The 20,994-nt window shown below is 41.5% G+C and overlaps 1 protein-coding gene and 1 long non-coding RNA gene across 6 annotated transcripts in view; one reads left to right on the top strand and one right to left on the bottom strand.

Annotated features, from left to right (window-relative positions):
• Window positions 1-897: 897 nt before the first annotated feature.
• Window positions 898-12,368, bottom strand: KCNJ2 (potassium inwardly rectifying channel subfamily J member 2). 5 transcript variants are annotated; one of them, XM_060645550.3, is made up of 4 exons: window positions 12,287-12,368; window positions 12,053-12,151; window positions 8,750-8,835; window positions 898-6,186 (listed from the first exon to the last, which is right to left on the bottom strand). In XM_060645550.3, the coding sequence occupies exon 4, from the start codon at window positions 5,969-5,971 to the stop codon at window positions 4,688-4,690; it is 1,284 nt and encodes a 427-aa protein (XP_060501533.1). In that variant the 5' UTR covers window positions 5,972-6,186; window positions 8,750-8,835; window positions 12,053-12,151; window positions 12,287-12,368; the 3' UTR covers window positions 898-4,687. The 5 variants fall into 5 exon arrangements, with proteins under 5 accessions (XP_060501533.1, XP_081647224.1, XP_060501531.1 ...); XM_081791098.1 differs by lacking the exon at window positions 12,287-12,368 and having other exon boundaries at window positions 12,053-12,206; XM_060645548.3 differs by lacking the exons at window positions 12,053-12,151; window positions 12,287-12,368 and adding an exon at window positions 11,217-11,375.
• LOC132687397 (uncharacterized) overlaps window positions 12,232-20,994 on the top strand; it is a 127,103-nt gene continuing 118,340 nt past the window's right edge. The window contains exon 1 of the long non-coding RNA XR_009614083.3: window positions 12,232-15,010. This is a non-coding gene — a long non-coding RNA (uncharacterized LOC132687397). The remainder of the gene's footprint in view (window positions 15,011-20,994) is intronic.

The raw sequence follows: 20,994 nt of genomic DNA, 5'->3' as shown, positions 1-20,994 counted from the left end.
AAGAAAAAATATTAAGGAGCAACCCGTATTTCAGACTGCAGATTTCCTCGGTATTTCCAATCATGAAGAAACAGTTAAGTTATTCCAAATCTGCTGGAAGAAGTGGCATTTTCTCTGAGACTGCCTATCCCTGGTAACTTTGTGTCCTGAAACAGTATATAGGTTAGTGGATTAAACTGAGTTGGGAGGCGGTTAAAACCTGAATTCAAATACCATCTCAGCAATTCATTAGCTTTAAATCCAGCCTCAGTTTCCTCTATAACCAAGGTTGGTAAATTACAGGCCATGGGCCAAATCTGGCCCACCAGTCACTAGTCAAGTTTTAATGAAACACATCCACATCATTTATTTTCATATTATCTGTGATCGCTTTTGCACTACAAGAGCCGAGTTGCATTGTTGACACAGATTCTCTGTTCTGCAAGGCCCAAAATATTTACCGTCTGGCCCTCTACAGAACAATTTTACCAACTCCTGATTTACAATACAGGAATAATAGTATCCTAATCGGCCGGGGCTGGGGGTGGGGGGGGCGGACAGTGAGATAACATAGAAGGCAGAACCCTACACATGGTTCAGGCTCCATAAAGGGTAACTATCATCATTAAACAGAGAGTCAAAAGCTAAAGCTTATGAATTTGTCAGTTTTATCTGCTCCTTTGTTTTCCATCCTCTCTCTACCTACGACATTCTGTCCAAAAACAAAATACGAGCTTGACTTCCTCTAACTTGGATTAAGTTCATCTGCCACTCCACCACACCTCCCTGTTTGGGCAATTTCTATGGCTCTATTCTTCCCAAAGGTCAGGATTTATGTCCTATTGTTTGGAAACATTTGCTTCCGATCTCAGCGATTCTACAGCAATCACACAGGAAGCCCACAGACTCTTGCAAGAATTTGTCCTCGATTTTTAATTTTTTATTTAGAAATAATAAAATAAGACATAATATATAAAAATATGTACAATCCATGGTTTGTGCAGTACAATAGGAAGACTTTTAGATACAAAAAGACGGCAAATGGGAAAATAATAGTGATCACGATTGTCAAAGGCCGGGATTGTTCAACTCGCCAGAGCCCAGAGCTGAAACCCAACAGAACTAGAAAAAGAGATTCTAGTCAGGAGTTGGGAGGTGCCTATAGAACACTTTTATTTTTCACCTTAACATTTATTAGACCCAGAGTGAAAAAGAACTCACTCTGCTTCTCAGAACAAGCTTCTTGCCCTTACTGAGCGGCTTATTATAAAACATGAACTGACATTTGTTATTTGCGAGGGTAACATGATTTGGGGGGACGGAGTGCATCAAACAGACATCAAGGTTTGGGATGGAAGTTTATAGGGAAGAAAGGAAATGAGGAGAAAAAAAATAACGCATTAATAGGTGTGTGTGTGTGTGTTTTTTTAAGGTAAAACAGACTTTCTCCGGGAATTTGGAAATGGCTACAGTGCTATAGCGACATCCTTACAATGTCTGATTCAAGTATACTTCTTAGAGGGATAGAAAACTATTCTATTCTCAATAGTCAAAATAGAATTCACTTTGTCTATCTTTTATTTAAAAAATAGGATAGCCAGGAATCTATGCCTCCTCCCAAAAATATAATGCCCATCCAGACACGAGCAAAAATTCTTTAAAAGGGAGCAATTCCTAAGTAAATTCAACGGGGGTTTGCTTGCAATAGAGAAGCAACACCTAGCTGGGAACAGACCCCAGATATTCACGGCGAATCTCCTCTGTCTTCATTCTAATGACATATGTGCGCTAATTACGGAAAGGAGACCCAGTCAATAAGGACAAATGTTTTGAAGGTAAAATGCAACAAGACATGTTGTGCATTACCTGTGTCTTGGCTCTTGACAAAAAAAAAAAAAAAAAAAAAAATTGCCATTTAAAGCTTGTAATTGTTAAAAATACTAATAACTACAAAAAGCTTTCAAATGAACAGTCCATGCTGAAATAAATAACAGAACATAGCAACACGAACCTTATAAGGCTGGTAAATATTTGCTAAAACCATGCTAACCGGTAGCATATAGGTACTCGCTCTCAGAAATTACGGAAATTATACTTTCTATGGCAATTTTTTTCCCTTTACAGACTTCTATTTACATTTGGCTTTAAATATGAAAATATCTGATAAACTTTATAAAATGTACACTTTAAAAACATAGCTTCTGCAAAATTTTCTTGGAAAAGAAAAAAAAAAACAAACCAAAAACAAAAACAAACCTGTGCACCAGAAATGTTAGATTTTTTTTTTCCTTTTTTTCAGAAAGAAGTTGAAAGATTTCCCTCCCTCATCCTTGCCCCCAGACCCACCCCCTTTCAAATATCTCAAGTGTTTTTAAGTGGCAGCACTGTGTGTTTGGGAGGAACCTTCTCAGTGGTCACCCCCATTCTCCATCGCATCTTCCTTTCATTTACATATCACCGAATACTCTTTGGTTTGATTATTTTCCTTTGCAACATATCGAAATAGCAGCAGCTGGAGCCCTCAGTATTCACTCACTGTCAACAGCCAAATTGTTCCCTCTTCTGTCAATCGTTTTGTCCCATCAACCCCAATTCCTCCAACTCTCTAAACAACTTTCCAAACCTGCCTTTACATTTGGATTTAAAATAGCATCCACTTGCTTGACATCTCTGTCTTGGTTTCGGTGAAAAGAACGCCAGTTTTCAAACCCATCGACTTTGAAGGCTGAGAACAGCAGAATCTGTCATATTATTGCAGGCACGGCTTTCAGAGATGGCTGTTCAAGAACCAGAGACTATCACACACATCAATTTACAAAATACAGGATTCCAGAACAAGCTGTTTTTTAATGGCATACAGGGATATAATACCGTAAGAGAGTTGATTTTGAGACTCCAATTAAAAAGAAAAGTCAGCACCCCCCACCCCCCCCAGAATTCACACATAAGGAACTTTAAGCCAAAAAAAGAGTTCCATTATTGAGTTAGAGCAAGAGGGAAAGAATAAAAGAGTTTCGATCAGCCAGGCAGGAGAGACTTCTCGAAAACAATGTGTCCTTAGTAACCTGCTCTCAGGATCCACAGGCTAGAAGGATCAGCTCAGATCCAACCCCAGGTGTGCATATATAAAGGAGAAGTAAACCTTGGAGTTCATTATCTCCTCTACTTGTGGCCGCCTTACATTTTCTATGGCTCTTGTTGACCCTAAAATACTGCGATATTTTCATTCCTACCCTCTACCACTAAAAAGAAAGTAACTCTCCTCTCCCTCCTGAATACTTGAGTCAGAAGTGGCTGGTCCACATCTCGCTGGCTCCCCCTTTGGCATCTGCAGCTTCCCAGACACGAGGGGACTTGCTCCACACAGACCGATCGGAAGAACCAGCCTAGAGGTCAGCTGTGGCATCTTCTCAAAGGCAAAGTCAAGCTGGAAGTGTCCTGACAGTTGGGGCAACGAATTCAGCCACAAGGGTTTAACCTTATTTATCTTTCATGTTGGATGGCTCAGCCTTGAGGATGCCAACGAACTCCAACCTAGGAATACATTTTGGAATGTGCAAAAAGGGGAAACCCAGAAAAATCTAAGAGCACTTCGCCATCTCGCACCTTATGCATTAGCCTGGCCAGCCCTACCTCGCAGGAAAGAAAAGATATTTGATATTGTGTATGTGTGAATTTTACTTCCCCTTTCTTCTTTCTCCTATCACACACAAGTTGCATGAAAGAACAAAACTGAAAAAGCACTACACTTACTAGACTCTGTGTGGATGATGTTCTATTTTCTGAGTAAGGTGAAAAAGGAAAGGGCAGTTCAAGGTCTTGCTGAGGTTCAAAGTTACTGTCTCTTGATTTCAAGGCAGCCACGGGGCTTTTTATCCCTTTTAGTATAAGCTCCACTGTGCAAAAATGTGCATTATCTTTGGTATTTATTTTAGGTAGTCTAACTTAAAATTTGAGATAACCCATTAACATCATGGAAGAAAAAAAAAAACAAAACAAACAAACCCAGAGGCTACCATTTGGCTAGTGTTACATAATGCCCTTATGTAACCAAAGAGAGAGAGAGAGAGAGAGAGAGAGAGAGAGAGGAAGAGAGAGAGAGAAAATCAATTCTAGCAAACAAATTACTGGCCTCAAAAAAATCAGGCTCTCGTTTTGGCAGCTCTTGGCAAACACTTGCCACTTTGAAGCACATATCATGAGCTTTCAACAAAGTTCAACACTGACTTTTAAATTACACGAAAGAAAAACTACACAACAACAAAAATACAATTTGTGTTCATGTAGTTAGCAGCTTTTCAAAAATTAAGGCAGAGTCTTGCCTTTGTTATGCCATTAAAAACATTCTTGTTCCCTAAAGAGAAGCATTCTGGATTAGTCAAATACCCAACCAAGGCTTGCCTGCAAGTTCAAGTTTTGTAAAAACACAAAACAATACATAAAGACCCCATAACTTATTCTACAACATGTATGTGCCATTGGGTCACGGGGGTGGGGGGGGGGAGGGGTGGGGAGGGGGAGGCATGTTGAGTGCTTTATGTTCATCTCCGAGCTTACAGTCTTTCTCTGAAACCATTGTACTAGCCTCAGTCCCTTGTGGCCACTTGCCTTGACCCACCTCTTCACCAGTACCGTCGTCTGAATAACTGTTTTGGGCCTTTGACCAACAGACTGTAGTTTAAAGTAAATATTCCAGAGAAGGAAGCAGTCATATCTCCGACTCTCGCCGTAAGGGCCTGGGCTCTAGAGGTACACTTGCCTGGTTGTGAAGGTCTATGTCAGGGGGTGTGTCTGTACTAGTGCTTTCTGGGACTCCGTTTTCACTGTCATCTTCCTCTTTGCTTGTGAGGGCAACTTCATTTTCATAGCAAAATGAATTAGCATTTGAGAGGATATATTTCTTTTCTGCTAAGTCTCTGGCACTACAAAGGGGAGTATTGGGCACTTCATAAGTCTTGTGGAACCTTGAGTAGTCCACTTTGTAATAGTGCTTCTCTTCAAAGAGTACAGGCTCATAGCGGTGGCCCCAAAGGATTTCATTGGCCAGATATGAGCTACGGCACTGTGTTGTCATGGCCGTGGCTTCCACCATGCCTTCCAGTATCACAACAATTTCAAAGTCTGCATTGTCAATGTCCTGTTTACTCAAATCATATAAAGGACTATCTTCATCTATTTCATGGACTATAGTGATGGGGGACACCAGAAATATACGATCAATTCCACTGTCAAACCCAACGTTGATATCTATTTGATCCAGGGGGATGTACTCCCCTTCAGAAGTGATTCTGGATTTGAGCAGCTGTGCTCTCACGTGAGCTTCCACCAAATGGCTTTTCCGAAGATTGCCCACCCGCCACATCAAACACAGTTTGCCGTCTCTCATGGCGATCACGGCATTGTGACTGAAGACAAGAGTCTCGTTTCTCTTCTTTGGCTTTGCCATCTTTGCCATGACTGCGCCAATGATAAACGCATCGATGATGCAGCCCACAATGGACTGGAACACCACCATAAAAACCGCAATTGGGCATTCGTCCGTGACACACCTGAAGCCATAGCCGATGGTTGTCTGGGTCTCGATGGAGAAGAGGAAGGCAGCTGTGAAGCTGTTGACCTCCGACACACAAGCTTTGCTCTCTTTAGATGCATCCAGGTCCCCATGGAGCAAAGCTATCAACCAAAACACGCAGCCAAAAAACAGCCACGAGAGAACGAAAGCCAGACAGAAGATAACCAGCATCCATCTCCAGCGAATGTCCACACATGTGGTAAAGATATCTGCAAGGTACCGTTGTCCCTTCTCACCCACATTGATGAACTGAACATTACAGTGGCCGTCTTTCTTCACAAAGCGGCTCCTGCACTGTTGTCGAGTATGGACTTTACTCTTCCCATTCCCAAAGCCATTTGCAACCGCCATGGTGGCCAACTTCATCCCGTCTTCTTCCGAAGAGACAATGCTGTAGCGGTTGGTTCGCACACTGCCCATCGCTTCTGCTGTGGACTCCAGTGCTTCTGCTTTGGAAAACAGTCTGAGTTTTTGCAAAACCCTTTGGAGAAACAGTTTTGAATGTTCAGTGAGGACGCACACACAAAAAAATAAGGAGAGATGGGGGTCTCCGGGAGCCTTGAGGTTCTACCAAGGTCTGTCTACTGACATGCAGCACTACCTTAGTAACTCAGCTGACATCCAGGGTACATGTCCTGAAAAAAACCAAACAGACAGACAAAAGACATTATTCATTAGAAAACAAGTCATTATCGAAGGGTTCTACTCCCTAAGGCAACATGTCCTAGCAGGATACGGGTCAGATATAGAGAAATACACTCTGCATTGAATAACAGGAGTTTTCATTTCTTCGTACCCTGGAAAATATCTGTATTATATAAACAAAGTCAATAAACATAGAAGACTTAGTTGTTTGGAACAGCCTTTCAACCAACATTTCAGGTCCTTTTCTCCCTATTTTTTTTCCAGCAAGCTAGGAGATTCTATTTTACAGATAACCTCTCTTATTCTCTCTCTTGCCTTCTCTACATGCTAGGGTCCCGAGTTATTAAGCAGGAGAAAGGTTTGCTAAGCCCAAAGTTTGTCGCCAGGTTTTGGGAACTCAAAATGTCTAGAGAACATTTCATATAAATGCAGAACATTAATATTAATTTGAGTTGCAGGCGCATTATGGGAGAATATGGGAGCCCTTGAAGACACGGTGGAAAGCAGAAGGCACAGACTATTTTGTTTAAATGATAAAACTGAGTAGACAGCCCTTATGATGATCTGAAATCGGTCCCAATTTCTGGAGACTGTTTGGGCTTGCTGCATCACTTCACACGCTGCAAGCAGCCACTTTGCAGAAATGCCTGATAACATCTCTGTTAGTGCAAGTGATTCTGACTTGAAGGCGTAGGTTTGCTCTGGGGGATAAAGAGCGAGTCTGTTGCCTAGCAATGAGTCCTGAAATTCTCTGGAGATGGGACTGCCATGTGTAATGACAGGCTAGGAAGTAAGCACCTTTGTGCCAAAGGACCAGGTCTTTAGCGAATTGAGATAAGGCAGGAACTCATTTCATGTGGGTCCAATTCTGGGTCTTCCCAAACAGAGACAACTTTGTAGGAGTGGAGCATAATTGTCAGTTTACTTTCACTTCGAGCGCTCTTGTTTGCTATATGTTCCCATGGAGAAGGCACTCACCTTTACCTAATGTGAACAAATAGTAGTTTTTCAGTTTTTTCCTCTTGCCTTATCCTAACCTAGGTAAAAACTATCTATTTAACTTCCCATCTTCACTCCAAAGAAAACTATTTTTTTTCCTTGACCAACAAACAGAAGTGTAAGATGAAGTCTAACATGTTTTCTTCGCCAAATAGAAATTAACAAAACTAATATGGCATATAAAACCCAAAAGCGATCCTCCACTTGTCAAACAACCCAATCGATCTCCTGCAATAAAGGGGGACAATGAAAACCAGATGGCAAGGAGCAGAAATTTGCTGAAGCCCTGATCATGAGGACTCCACTTTTTCTTTCCCCCCTCCAAACCACATTAAGATTAAGTGGTTAACAGAACCAATCTCAGCCAAGCCAACTGCAAAAAAAAATAAAGCCGTTCATGTATCTTGTTTTGGTACACCCCCCTAAAGAGAGGCAAGGTGTATTGTCTTTGAAAATGCCTCGTTACAGGCTTTTCGCTTCTCCCTCCTTATCCAAGTTATTATGCAAGAATGTGCCCCAACACATTTTTCCTGAGATTAGTCATCTGTGAAAATTGCAATGTGTGTTACATTTTGGCAGCTTTTGATACCTAAATGATGCCCGATTTGAAAGTGCCTTTGAATTACTTTATAAAAAGAAGTTACTGTGCCTTCCCAGTCTTCCACCTGCTTCAATGTTTTGTCTGCTTCCCTACGAAGTTTGTACTTGGACAAAAGGAACAAGCCTCCTGTTCCTCAGGGTTCTAGGTCCTGGACATGGAAAGAATTGTTTTAACAGTGATTTCAGATTACTGGGCTCATGTGAAATTGCCAAGGATTTCTACACAAACCCAGATAGGGATAATAATATAGCGGCAGATACAGGTGTACTTTCCAAAAAAGGGGGATGGGGAGAAAGCTCACTTAAATAGTGCTTGTATCCTTGAGCTCTGAATGACTTCAGAATCTTATATTATAAGTTGACAGCAAGAAATTCCCTTTTCATGATTCAAAACAAGCCTTCCATCTGAGTTACCATTAGGGACCACGAGTAGACAGTTTCAAATTTCTTCTGACTTATTTCTTCACTCTTTCCAGATTAAAGCATAACAACCATATGAAATCTAAAGACTGAATTACGATCTTCCAAAAATCCTGACCCCGGGACATTAGTTCGAATTCCACAAAACACAATACCAGCTTCCTACGGATAGCTTTCTGCATTTAGAACTTGAAAACAGCCTGCATTGAGCGACTATTATTGTCTTATTTCCACTGTTAATGACAGAATTTGTTCCACATGCAGAGCACCATTTAGAAATTTTACCCTTCTGCCTGCAAAGGAGAAAAAAGATGGTTTGTTTTGTTTTGTTTTTTGTTTTTTGGCAAAATGGAAGATTTTGTCACTTCGAATAGATATGCTCCAAAACAGATTTCTGGGTGTATATGTGTCTGCACACATTATGTATATTCAGAGTTTTGGGAAACTGATCACAGAGCAAAACTCTAAACCTGCCACAGTTTGCTAGGGTGATTGTCTTAATATTTCATTGTGATGAATGTCCTTTTTACTGACCTACTCACATGCCCAACTGACTTTACGCAAGCAGAAAACTTCCTTGCCTGCTTTTCTCTCACTGAAAATCACCGATTCATGAGTGTCTAGAAAAAAAACTTTCATTAGGAACAGGGCTTTCGTGCAACTTTATTGTAGACATACGTTCAAAATTATTGTGTGAGACACATTCAATCAAGAGTAGAGGAGATCACTAAGTGATGTGACTCCTTGAGGGGTACGACTCAGGAGAATCCATAGCTGATTTGATGTGTAAATTCCCCTCTGAGCCAAAGTATTTCAGGCCCTGATGTAAATTTAATAGATACAAATAATCATTTTACCCAGGCTATAACCAATGAGGTAGAAAGTATTTCTGGGAAATTGAAAGGCTACATGTGGTGGTGTTCATGTTAAGACTATTTATAGGCTGAGCCAAAATTAAGCATAAGCAATGGAAAAAAATAGTTCAGCCGTTTCAATCTTAGGTAGATGTTAAAGAGAGAGAGCACTACAGATAAATTCAAGGTCAAGGAGATAACACTGTATAAATGAGTGAATCTGAATCGTTTTTACCATATGGGAAATACTTCCAAGATGGGTTATAAAAAACAGGAAAAATATAATTATGAAGAATAAATGTGTCCCATAATAAGGTCCCGGTGAACAGTGGACAAGAAAGTTTCTAACTAAGGACAGGAAATAAGGATAGGTAAAGAAAGTGTGCTGGGCTGAAAGAAAGGTCTGCTAATGAGTGTTTAGAGCAGTTATTCCCCAGCTGACGCCATATAGACCAGCCTGAGTGTGCTCAGGGCACATGTTGCTATGTGAGCACAACTGCTGGCAAAGCAGCCTCTTGGAAGCTCAGTAAACAGAAGGGAGGGGGAGGGGAAGTAGGGGAAGGGCAGAGGGATATGCATTTATCTATGTGAGCACTCTACCCTTTATACTCGGCAATGCACGTAGCATCATTCAGCATTTGCAAATGCTGAGAAATATACACATTTGGTGAGATAAAACCTGCAACAGTCTGTCAGTTCAGGTAAAAATGTGGCCCATCTTTCATGCTACGGAAAAGTTATTCAAGGACTCTACAGCTAACCAGAGATTCTACAGCTGGAGCATCTAAAGGTAGCAGAAATACTGTGTGTCCTTAAAAAAAAAAAAAAAAAAAAAAAAGCCAAATTCACAAGCGTTTAGAGCAAATATTCCTATGGATGCCAATAACATTAAAGAAAGTGCCACCAAAACCTGAGGGGGAGGGGTTAAAGCAAAGTTAAATGACCTTGACCCCAACGTTGACCCCTCTCACCATCCTGGAAGTAATAGCTCTTACTCCTGAGCCTGGAGACTTTTCAGATATTGGCAAATATAAATTAACCACTCAGGGGTGGGGGAGGAGGGGAGCTGAGAAAAAGCTAATAAGTGTACAGGTAATATATAGCAGACACAGGGCAGTGGTTAGTGAGAGGAAATCTGACAGCCTTTTGATTATTAATGTGAAAAGAAAGTAAGTGGTAAAAGTCAATATGCATTATTTCATACCTAAAACACGTTTTCAATGCCTTGTTTCCTAACAGGTAAATTCTGAGCTTATGAAAATCCCCAGGATTCACAGCGGTATCCTAGTTACCATCCTACTGGTAGGCTTATCCAGACACAGACATTAAACTGCCCTTTTCCTATCTCGATTTTTTTTTTTTCAACTGTCATGACAAGTCTATGTTATGATGCAATCCTTTTGCAGAATCGAGTCATTTTGACCACTGTGCTTTCCTGAAATCACCCTGTCTTCAACTTAGGTATTAACACTATTATTACTAAGAATAATACGTTGCTTAGGACAGAGTGACATATGATGTGAAAGTTTTGCTGTCTTCGGGCTCAAATCCAACGCGGGCTTGCGCTCTCTTTTCCCAGCAAAGCAACTTTGAGAGACGCTCGCTCTGTTTGGAACTCGACGCTACACTTGAAGCAATGACAAAGGGAAAAAAAACAAAAACAAAAACAAAAAAAAACCGCCAAGGATCAAGACTACTGCTGAGTCCCAAGTTTGCCAAGGTTTGAGACCAGTGTTCTAGAAGCACTCCCCACCCCCCGCCTTTTTTTTTTTTTTTTTTTTTTTCCCTTAGAGCGAGAATCGAACACAGGCTCCCTGGCCCATGTCTCCAAACTCAGTATCTCGCTACAGCTGGTGCATTGGAAGTTATGAGCACACACAGATGCTGCAGAGAAATCTGTTTCTATTGCTCAACTGTTCCAAGCATGTCTCAGTATTTTTAGCTCTGGGGATGTTCTGGTGCGCACACAAACTCCATAGGCATGATCTGGGACTCCGCAGCGTGGGTAAGCGCTACAGCAGCGTGACAGCTGGGCACCTCTGGAGCAGCGGGGCAGGGTAGGGTCGGCGACGGCGGCCCGAGTCCACTCCCCCGGACACACAGGCAGCGGGAGACAAGGAGGGAAGAAAACACACAGCAGCCCTTACCTGTTGCTGGCGCAGGAGCATGGGGACATGGAGTGGAAGTGGGGGGTACAGAGGCATGTAAGATCCAGTAGTTTGTAAAAGCGAGTGAGCCAAAGCAAACCAGAATCCCCAAGACCCAGCTTGCCGGCGCCGAGTGAGACTGTGCGCTGGCCAGGGCTCTAGTGCGCTCTGCAATAGCCTGGGCTCTTTTGAGATACCGGCCCGCCTGGCTCCGCCCTCCGGCCTCTGCCGGCCAATCGCGGCGCGCCTGGCCGCACGGCCGGCCCCGGGAATCGCGGCAGGGAGGGGAGGATGCTACACCCGCGACCCGCGGCGCTGCCAGCGAGGAGAACCTGCCGCCGCTTCCTCCCCCTCCGCCCTCCGAGCCGGGTCGGGGAGTCCGGCCCCGGCCGGGGGAGGAGGAAGTTGCGCCCCAGCTGGGACAGCAGCAGGTGGGCAGCTCCGCGGCCGGGCTTTTGCGGCCGCCTAATTGCAGCCTGGCCTTGGGATGAGCTTCCTTAGCCGTCTCCGAGCCCCACACTTCCCTTTTCCTCTGCTCGGTGGCTGCCGTGCCGTGTGCGTCCTCCTCGAGGGGCCCGCGAGGTGCCAGGGCCGGGCGAACCGTTTGCAGGCGGGGAGGATTGCATTGCGTTGCAGCCCAGGCGCACCTCCCTGTCCCCTTGCTCCCACCTACGGCCCCACGCCCCCCGAATTCCCCGGCGGAGGAGCCGCGAATGCAATGGGGGAAAGGGACCGGGACGGCGCGCAGAACCCGGCTGGATTTTAGACGCGCACAACTTTTGCAACTGCAGAGCCGCTTGGCTCTTTCTGCTCCCGGCTGTTCGTGAATTACTTACAAAGCGCCTAGACTTCTCTGCAGGGTGAACGACTCGTTCCCTCTCGCATTGTCCGCCCTCAGTCTCTTTCTCCACCGCCGCCCGGCACGCTCTACTGATCTAAAATCAGAGCAATTAGAGTAATGAATTCTCTGGAACAGCAACTCCTACAGACACTCAGCTCTGCCCTCGCATCAGCGCCTCCCAGCCCTCATTCCCAGCAACCAGGCAAGAGCATGTAGACCCTTTAAAAACCTATGTCAACTTCAGTGTTAACCGCGTCTGGATCCTGCGGCTTTACAGCTTAGTCCGTGTGTACGTGTGTCTGGCTGTCGGTGTGTGTGTGTCTCTGTGTGTGTGTCAATTGAGTAAGTGCATGTAACTCTGATTACTTGGGCGTCCTAACGAAGCTTTGCTCTTAAAGGACACAGTATATTTAGGAGTCTTCCTTACACGGAGTTTGAAATTCCTGTGTGTGTGTGTAATGTTTATTTCCTCAAGCGACCAAATGCGTCCTTCGTGCAGTTGGTTGAAACCTCTAAAAGGCCTCCTAGAGTCGCCAAACTACTTGCACAGTCTAGCTCGTCGTATTCAGGGCGGCACGGACTGGTGGATTTGTGTGCGTAGGGGAGGTGAAACTTGACAATTCAAGGAAAGGGTCTGCGCCGGTACCCACCTCCTAGCCTCATTCCCTCACTTGGCCCCTAGGAGGTGCTGGTGAAATATGCTAGGTTTTGCAGATGCGTACTTAACCCTGCTTTAGCAAGGGTGCCGCCTGTCCTGGCGCTGAGCGAGAGACTGAAATTAAGAGTGTGAAATAAGTTGTGCGTGCGGCATATCTGCGCTGAGAGCCAAACGTCTTGCCGTTCCGTCCCACTTGCTGAGATTGTACAGTACTCCAAACCCTGTGACCGTCTTGCCTTGTATGCGGGAATAATACCTCACCCGGGGTGGGGGTGGGGTGGGTGGCGGTAGGGGTGTGTGTGTCCACTTTAATATTTATTAAGTAATGTATTACTTTGGAACAGCTTGCATTAACTCTGCCAAATAGATGGATGTGTAGAAACCCAGGCTGCAGCCCAAAGCTAAAAACGTGGAGATAGACAAGCTAACTCTGTGTAGCCAGAGGAAGGACAATGATTGACATCTCACCCCACCACAATAAGCTGCTTCTGAAATATGTTTCTTCATGGATTTCTTCTAAGAAATAGTTGGGAGAGGTCCAATCAACCCCTTAAAACATATTAAGACTAAAGGGAAAGAGGAAATTAATCATTTATGTGTATGTCCTTTATTATGATTCAGTCTGTGCATCTGTAGATAGCTAAGAATTTTCCAGCCCATGTGAATTCGGAGAGGCAGCATTTTTATTTCTAGGTAATGAGCTCTTTTTGAAAGTCAGTCACCCAGAAAGGGGTGCCATTTTCCTGGCATGTGGATTGAAATTGTTTTATTTTAATACTCTAACTGAATAAACTGAATATAATCATAGGCCAAGATCGTTTCATATAATAGAAGAATCTTTAAAGAAATGAACACGAAGTTATAAGATTATGGTTGTTGTGTAAATTTTGTCATGGAGGGGGAAAAATAAATAGACGTACCTTAATCTTTCTCATCAGCATCACTCTTACCCACCATGGGCTGATATGCAGCAAGGCTTATTTCTTGAAGTTAAAGAAAAATTGATTCTTGTAATACGCAGATTCCCAGCCTGAATAGAGGTTTTACCTTAATTATTTAGCTAAATAAGGAAACATGAAGGATTAAGTTTTGTAAGTAAATGACACTTTGTAAATGCATGAGGGCACTAACCCCACTGCTTCGTGTTATAAAGGGAAAAAAAATTAAGTGTGCATTTTAATTAATAAGTGACTTGTCACTATGCCCCTATTAGGAAAATTCTAGTGTTCCAAAGCTTTCAGGATTTCAATTGGAGTGATGCATGGTACAGATTTCTCTAGTCAGAGTGTATCTTTTTTTGGCTGAATCAGTCCTTATTTAGCAAAAATCCCCATTAGTTTTGGACACCAATGCAGTTGGGTGTTGGGATCCATCTGTGGATTAAATTTTTCCAAGGAAATGACAGTTATGCCCTTACTGATTCCCTCCACAGTAACCACCTATAATATTAGAGCCAAATATTAGTCACAATCCAGATCTGCAGTTAGATTATGAAGGGTTGTGTGACGCAGAAGGGATTGTTCCGCTAGGAACACAGATCTTTCCTTTGCACTTATATAAATATCTCTAGCAATTAGATATATTTTCAGACTTCTGTTAACCAGGTATGCAGTCCAATTTTACAATGATGAGAAGTGAAAAACTCCTTTCATTTGCATCCACTGTGTTTCGAGAACCCCTTAGTAATCTTCAAAGTAATAATTGATAGCAAGAAATAATAAATAAATGTCAGGTGAACTTAAAGCATAGACCAGATGAGTTTGCAATCTCCTGCAATGAGGACAAGCCATTGGCAATGGTATTTTTTTTAACGTTTATTTATTTATTTTGAGAGAGAGAGAGAGAGTGCTGTATGAGAGCTGGAGAGGGGAAGAGAGAGAATCCCAAGCAGGCTCTGTGCTGTCAGCTTAGGACGAAACATGGGGCTCGAACTCACGAACTTGACTGGAGCCAAGATCAAGAGTTAGATGATGGGGCACCTGGGTAGCTCAGTTGGTTAAGCATCTGACTTCGGCTCAGGTCATGATCTCACAGTTCATGAGTTCAAGCCCTGTGTCGGGCTCTGTGCTGACAGCTCAGAGCTTGGAACCTGCTTCCGATTCTGTGTCTCCCTGTCTCTCGGTCCCTCCCCTGCTTGCTCTCTGTCTCTCAAAAATAAACGTTAATTTTTTTTTTTTAAAGTGTCAGATGCTTAACCGACTGAGCCACCCAGGTGCTCCCGGAAATTGTGTTTTAAGGCACCAAATGTAATCTTATCTATGGGAAAACAGCATTGGCAATTTCGATTACATATTGGTAAGAGTTAATGTTCATATTAAATTCACTAAATGTATTTGTTGAGTATATACTTTGTATTTTAGCTATATGCAGAGTGGTAGGGGAGACTTAAGAGCCCTGGGAGGGACAGTTTCTTCCCTCTGGGAATTCACAATGAGAGTCTCTCATTAGAAGACAAACCATGCACAAGCAAAATCAAATGGCCCAATGACAGGATAAGGCAGCCTATGGTTGAAGTGGTAAAATAGATCATGCAAGAAAAAAAAATTCTGAAGAGTTTCTGTGGAATCAATTGGAATTTATGGGGAAGTTCAGGATCGAAGACTTAGTATGTATGATATACTACCATGGAGAGTTGTGTTAAGGATGCTAAGAGCCTACTAGACGATAGGATTGTCTTTTCATTCAGTTTATGTCCTAAAACGACTGGTTGGCTCCCAGATCTGTCCATAGACATGCAATCCTGTGTATAAATTATAAGCTGCTTCTAAGAATGCTACATGTCTCTGCCTACACAGACACTGTTTCTTCTAAAGCAGTGGGATTTATTCCACAAGCCTTATTTGCCATTTGTTACCACTGTAACGCATGGTGAGGATGCCTTTTTTTTCCTGGCATCCCTGGGAATGCAGTGTATCGCATAATGGCTTTTCTAATTAATTGAAATTTGTTTGTGGTGGGAACTATTTTCTCTGATATACTGTAAGCCTTTGACTGCTCCTGTCCCACTATAAACATTTCTAGTGTAGCATATTTTGTTCCTCTCCTGCTATTCCAAATAGTTGTCCCTATATTTTTCCACCTAAGAGCTTTTCAAAATTCACTCTCATGTCTTTTTTGTCTTTATATCCTCATTGCTTTGCACGTGGCCAAGGAAATAAGTCAGTTTCAATAAATGTCAGTTGATAGATGGAATGCAGTATTTTTGAGTATACTACGACTTTTGAATAATGATTCAGTATCATTATAATAAACATAAGCAATTTCATTTTTACCTGCAACAGAGGGGGACAATCGGGGTACAGTAAGAGCAATGTCATCTACATTAAATGACTCTAGACTAAGCTTATTTAAGTCTTCTGCTTGTTTTTTTCTTTCCCCTCTTTTCCACCAAGGACAGCCTTCACTTCTCATTTTTTCTTCTGTCAAATACATCAGGCTGCCATCATGCTCTATCTAATTTGTTGATTCTAATGTGCACGGTACTGAGAACTTACATAACCAGGGTTGCTTAGAAATATATGCAAAGTGAAAACAAACATATTCTAAAAGGCTTAAAGTAGATATATATTTTTGAAATAGTATGAGCAGATCCCAAACTTGGAGTTACCTTGTTTTGGTCAGTTTCCTTTTTGGGTAAAAAAGCTTCAGGATATGGATTTATGACATCTATTTTAGCCTCTCAGAGTGTTTAAATGCTTTAGTCCCGTATTTACTGTGTAATGAAGAGTCGAGGAAGACCTCCGGGTAAGGGAGGTACCTTTGTGTCTGCAAATATGCACATGTTTATACATATAGGTACAATAAAACCATACAGTCATTTATTGAGAAATCATTTGAGTGCTTACTGTTTCCATTAATATGATCTTTATTTTCCACCAAATATTTTTAAACCAGCAGTCCTAAGTGGGAATTTTTTTTTTTTAATTCACACTTCCAGTGCAGCTGAATTATTATTTAGTAAATTACTCTCTTCTGTCATGCTCTGGACGACTTAATGTATTTCATGTGGGTGAGACAGTTACACTCTGAAAATACCATATCCTCATCCTCAGGCCAGACCCTACATTACACAGGCTCTTAGTACAGTCATTACGATGACCACTGTATCTGTGTTGTCTGTGACACATCAGCTCCCTTAAAGGTAATGAACCTAAAGCCTCAGTTCATTCTCTGTTAACACGGACGGCAGCTCCTTAGATCAGGGAGCCCTGCCATCGGATGGCAGCTTCTTAGATCAAGGAACCCGGCCATAAGATGCCTGCACCTTGGCTTTTTCCAGAACTAACAACAACAAAAAACAATTTCAGACAACCAAAGTTAGTCACGATTATAGACACTTAAAGAATGTGCCACAAGCTATAAAGAAAACACAAAACACAGTTTGAGTAAAGCCAATGATACTGCAATGTTACTTCTGAAAGAAAGGGTATATACCAGAACGTCTAGATTTGGGGATATAGGCTTTAACAGTTTGTGCGTGTGGGGTTCTCAAGTGTATGAGTGTATATGAGTGTGTTTTTTGGTTTTGTTTTTTTTTTTTAACTGTCAAAGCAATTGTGGAAAATGTACCAGAGAAGCATTAAAAATATAGAAGAATGAAGGAAAACATGAAAAATAAATCCATATTCTCAGGGCGCCTGGGTGGCTCAGTCGGTTGAGCATCCAACTTCGGCTCAGGTCATGATCTCACACCTCCTGAGTTCAAGCCCCGCGTCGGGCTCTGTACTGACAGCTGTCCTGCTTTGGATTCTGTGTCTCCCTCTCTCTCTGCCCCTCCCCCACTCATGCTCTGACACTCTCTCTCAAAAATGAATAAACATTAAAAAAAAGTTAAATCCATATTCTCACCATTATGAATACTTCGGTATATATCTTCCCCTTTTTCCTTTTTTCCATTTTTGTATCTTTATATTTTTATAATTTTAAGATCAATTGTGTCATGCTTTTTGATACATGAGTATCTTACTTTTTATACTTCTTTGTCATGCGATGAAAATTCACTGGAAAGCATATATTTTAATGTTTACATGTATTTCATGTCCGTAATATGTGCGAATCATACTTTAATGAGCCATCACCTATTCTTATACCTTTGTATTCATTTTTGTTTTATACTCGTGTAACGATGCATTAACTTCTCACATAGATTGTTTATCTTCATCTTTTGTTAGGTTTCCAAATGTGGAATGACTAGGTCAAAGGGTATGATCTCTTGAAACGTTTTTTTGTTTGTTTGTTTGTTTGTTTTTTTAATTGCAGCTCTTTCAAGGCAAATCCTGATATGTTGAATGTCAGGGATGTTCTGCATTATGTGACCTTGGTGATGGTGACGGCATTGCACGGTGGTGAGAGTTTGGGCTTTGGGTCAGCCTGATGTGTGTTTGCAACATTGATCCAGCTAGCTGTAAAAGGCTGCTATAAGGATGAGAAATAAGACACATAAAATGCTTGCCACACGATGAACACTTAGCCGATGGAATTATTGACACTACTTGAGACTGCTGCTACTAATGATGATAAGGTTAATAAATAGAATGAATTAATTGGGGGGAAATAAGATGATTAAAGAGATATTTAGATGTAATAACCCTTTAAATAGCATTACAATCTTTTGCAGTGCCTGATTAAGTACGCAAATCATAAATGAAGAGAGAAGCATCTGAGGACTTTAGGAACATTTTATAGCTGTGTCGGCATATGGGTTGCTGTTAGAGGGAGAAAACCGAAGCGGATTTTCTAGGTGATGGTCAGCATTTGAATAAATTAATGAAAAAAGAGATATTGGTATTGAACATTAAATTCAGGCCAGATTTTAGACCCTTAAGACAAGCATGAAGAGTGACACTTTATTCGTTAGACGGGGAGGGATCTGCCGATGACTGAACAGAAGGCTAAGAGATGTGAGCAGGACTGTTAGAACGTTATTCGGACTGTCATTTCTTCATCTGTTGCCTCTGGCTGCATTCCTGCCATGTGATCTTTTCTTCTGGATTTCTCCTCATATGATTTCCCAAATCCCAATTTTAATGTATAAGGAAATAGAGATGGAGAAATTATGTGTCAAGGAAGTTCCTCATGTGAGTGGAGGCTGTTGATAACAGATTCTAAGTCTGCTGATTTCAGACTCAAGGTTTCTTCCTCTCCTTTCTGCAGAATATAACTTTTCACAGCAATCGTGCTCAGACAAATCTAGAAATCAAAGAATAGGGCTGATAATTTTTGCTGCTAGTTACTAACTCCCCCCAAATTATTCTTACGCTGAATATAGTGTATAAAGATTGGCCTTTCAACTCCTCACACAAGACCTATTTCCAAATGTTTGGCTCAATTTCTGTGCTTCGCTATGGGAGACTTTCTTCCATTTTAAAAATAAATTTGATCAGTATCTGAGGATACGATCGATCTTTTCCTCTTTCATTGACTAGTTCATGTTCTGCAGGCGTATATCCCCCATTGATTTTAATTCCAGGCCCTTGGTAAATGTGTCTTTTAATATTCAAAGCCCTATGCACAAGTTGCAAATAAGTAACTTGTATCACAACTATGCAAAATTAAAATGCTATACTCCAATGTCACCAATAACATTAATGACTAATGATCACAGGAAAAATAACAATGATAGCCCTATATGGTTACTAAAACAAAATGCAAGTTACATTACTGCCCATCTTGTAGGTGCTTACTTAGATCTTTTAATGTACTAACTAGGATCAAATCCAACTATTTCTTCTCCTCCATTCAGATTTGAGCTTCCCCCGGTCCATTCTAAATGTTAAAGAAATCCAGATGAATGATCCCTGTAAACGAGCATTTCAGAAAATTGTCTCTCTGGTTAGTAACAGAGCAACTCTGAATTTACTACACAGACTTCAATTCTGTCTGTGTTTCAGCTTCTGGTCTTATCAGCAAAGAAAATCTCTTTTTAAAACTTGTATTTACACTAAATCTATTCTGTTACATGGTTTGAATAACTGAATCACCAAATTTTAGCAAGGCAGGAACTGACACTATAAATAATGCTTTCTTGTAAGCTCATTGTCATTTTCCTGCATGTAAATTGAAATACGTGCAGACTCTCTTCTATACCTGTTAGGTCAACTTGGGGAAAGAAAATCATTTAAGAAAGCTAGCTTTCACATTTACTGAGATTAAATCTCTTATGTATGTTAACACACACCGTGATGCTTTCCAAAAAGAAAAATCCTTGAAAAATAATGATGTGTTTCCCCTTTGGGCAAAGCTTAAAACCCATTTTATACAAAAATGTTGTGCCCCCTTAGTACTGGATTAACTGAAAGGAGGAAGGTACTTAATAAATTAGTGGGCACAAAGCAAATTCAAAGTATATAAACATGAAAACACATGCACACTCGGAGTTCTATGTCTTGACCTCATGGTGTCATATCTAAAGACCTTACAAGAGGCTGAAGACGGCCACATTTTGATTTGTAGTTTCTTAGTTCTGACAAAAGATCTATAGTCGGCATTGAGACTCCATTTCTGAGTAGCTTGCTTTCGTGATTCTGATTGTATGGTGTTTAAGAGTTCGGTTATATTTTACAATTTGCAATTTTAAAAAAGTATCATCTACTCACCCATTGCACACATGTTTCTTATGCATTAAAATACGAAACATTCAAAGCAGATAGTGGTGACTCTCAGTATTTTCCAAAAAAAGAATAATCTATAAAGCTCTGAGGCTAAACAGCTTCAGTCTCTCTGGAAAACACTAGCAAAGTACACATAACAGAAGCAGTTCCCTTGGAGCAGCGGCCGATGAAAGTGCTATTTGTGTGTCCTGGCAGAACTTATCTGAACATCTACTTGGTCAAAGCATCATTTAGCACCAAAGACCGTCATCAATGCTATATCCATAGTATCAAAATCCAGGCAGTATAGTGGAAATGTATGCAAGTCTCCTCGATCCTGGGCTCACAATGAGTCGGCGCTCTTCCCTAAGTGAATTAAGCACACACATTAATTCACTCCTCTCTATGTTCTATCTTCTTCCCTCATGCATTGCTCGCCTTGTTCCTTTTTCCTCTCCGTGGTCCATACATTATTTCAAATCCTACAAAAAAAGAGGACCCAGACATAGCCAGTGATCCAGGCAGAGCAGTTAGAATTGTATTATTAGCCTTCTTTAGCATTTGGTTCGTCTCTGGACATGCAGTTCAGGATCTACCTCCACAGGCTCCATTAAAAAGCATAGCCCATCAAAGCAACGTGCCGGAAAAGCATCAAGCACAGTGCATAGAAAACCGACCCATGCCCTGCAG

This window comes from Panthera onca, chromosome E1 (genome assembly GCF_046562875.1).
Source record: "Panthera onca isolate mPanOnc1 chromosome E1, mPanOnc1 haplotype 2, whole genome shotgun sequence".
Classification (NCBI taxonomy): Eukaryota; Metazoa; Chordata; class Mammalia; order Carnivora; family Felidae; genus Panthera; species Panthera onca.
This window is presented reverse-complemented; position numbering and strand designations above follow the sequence as displayed.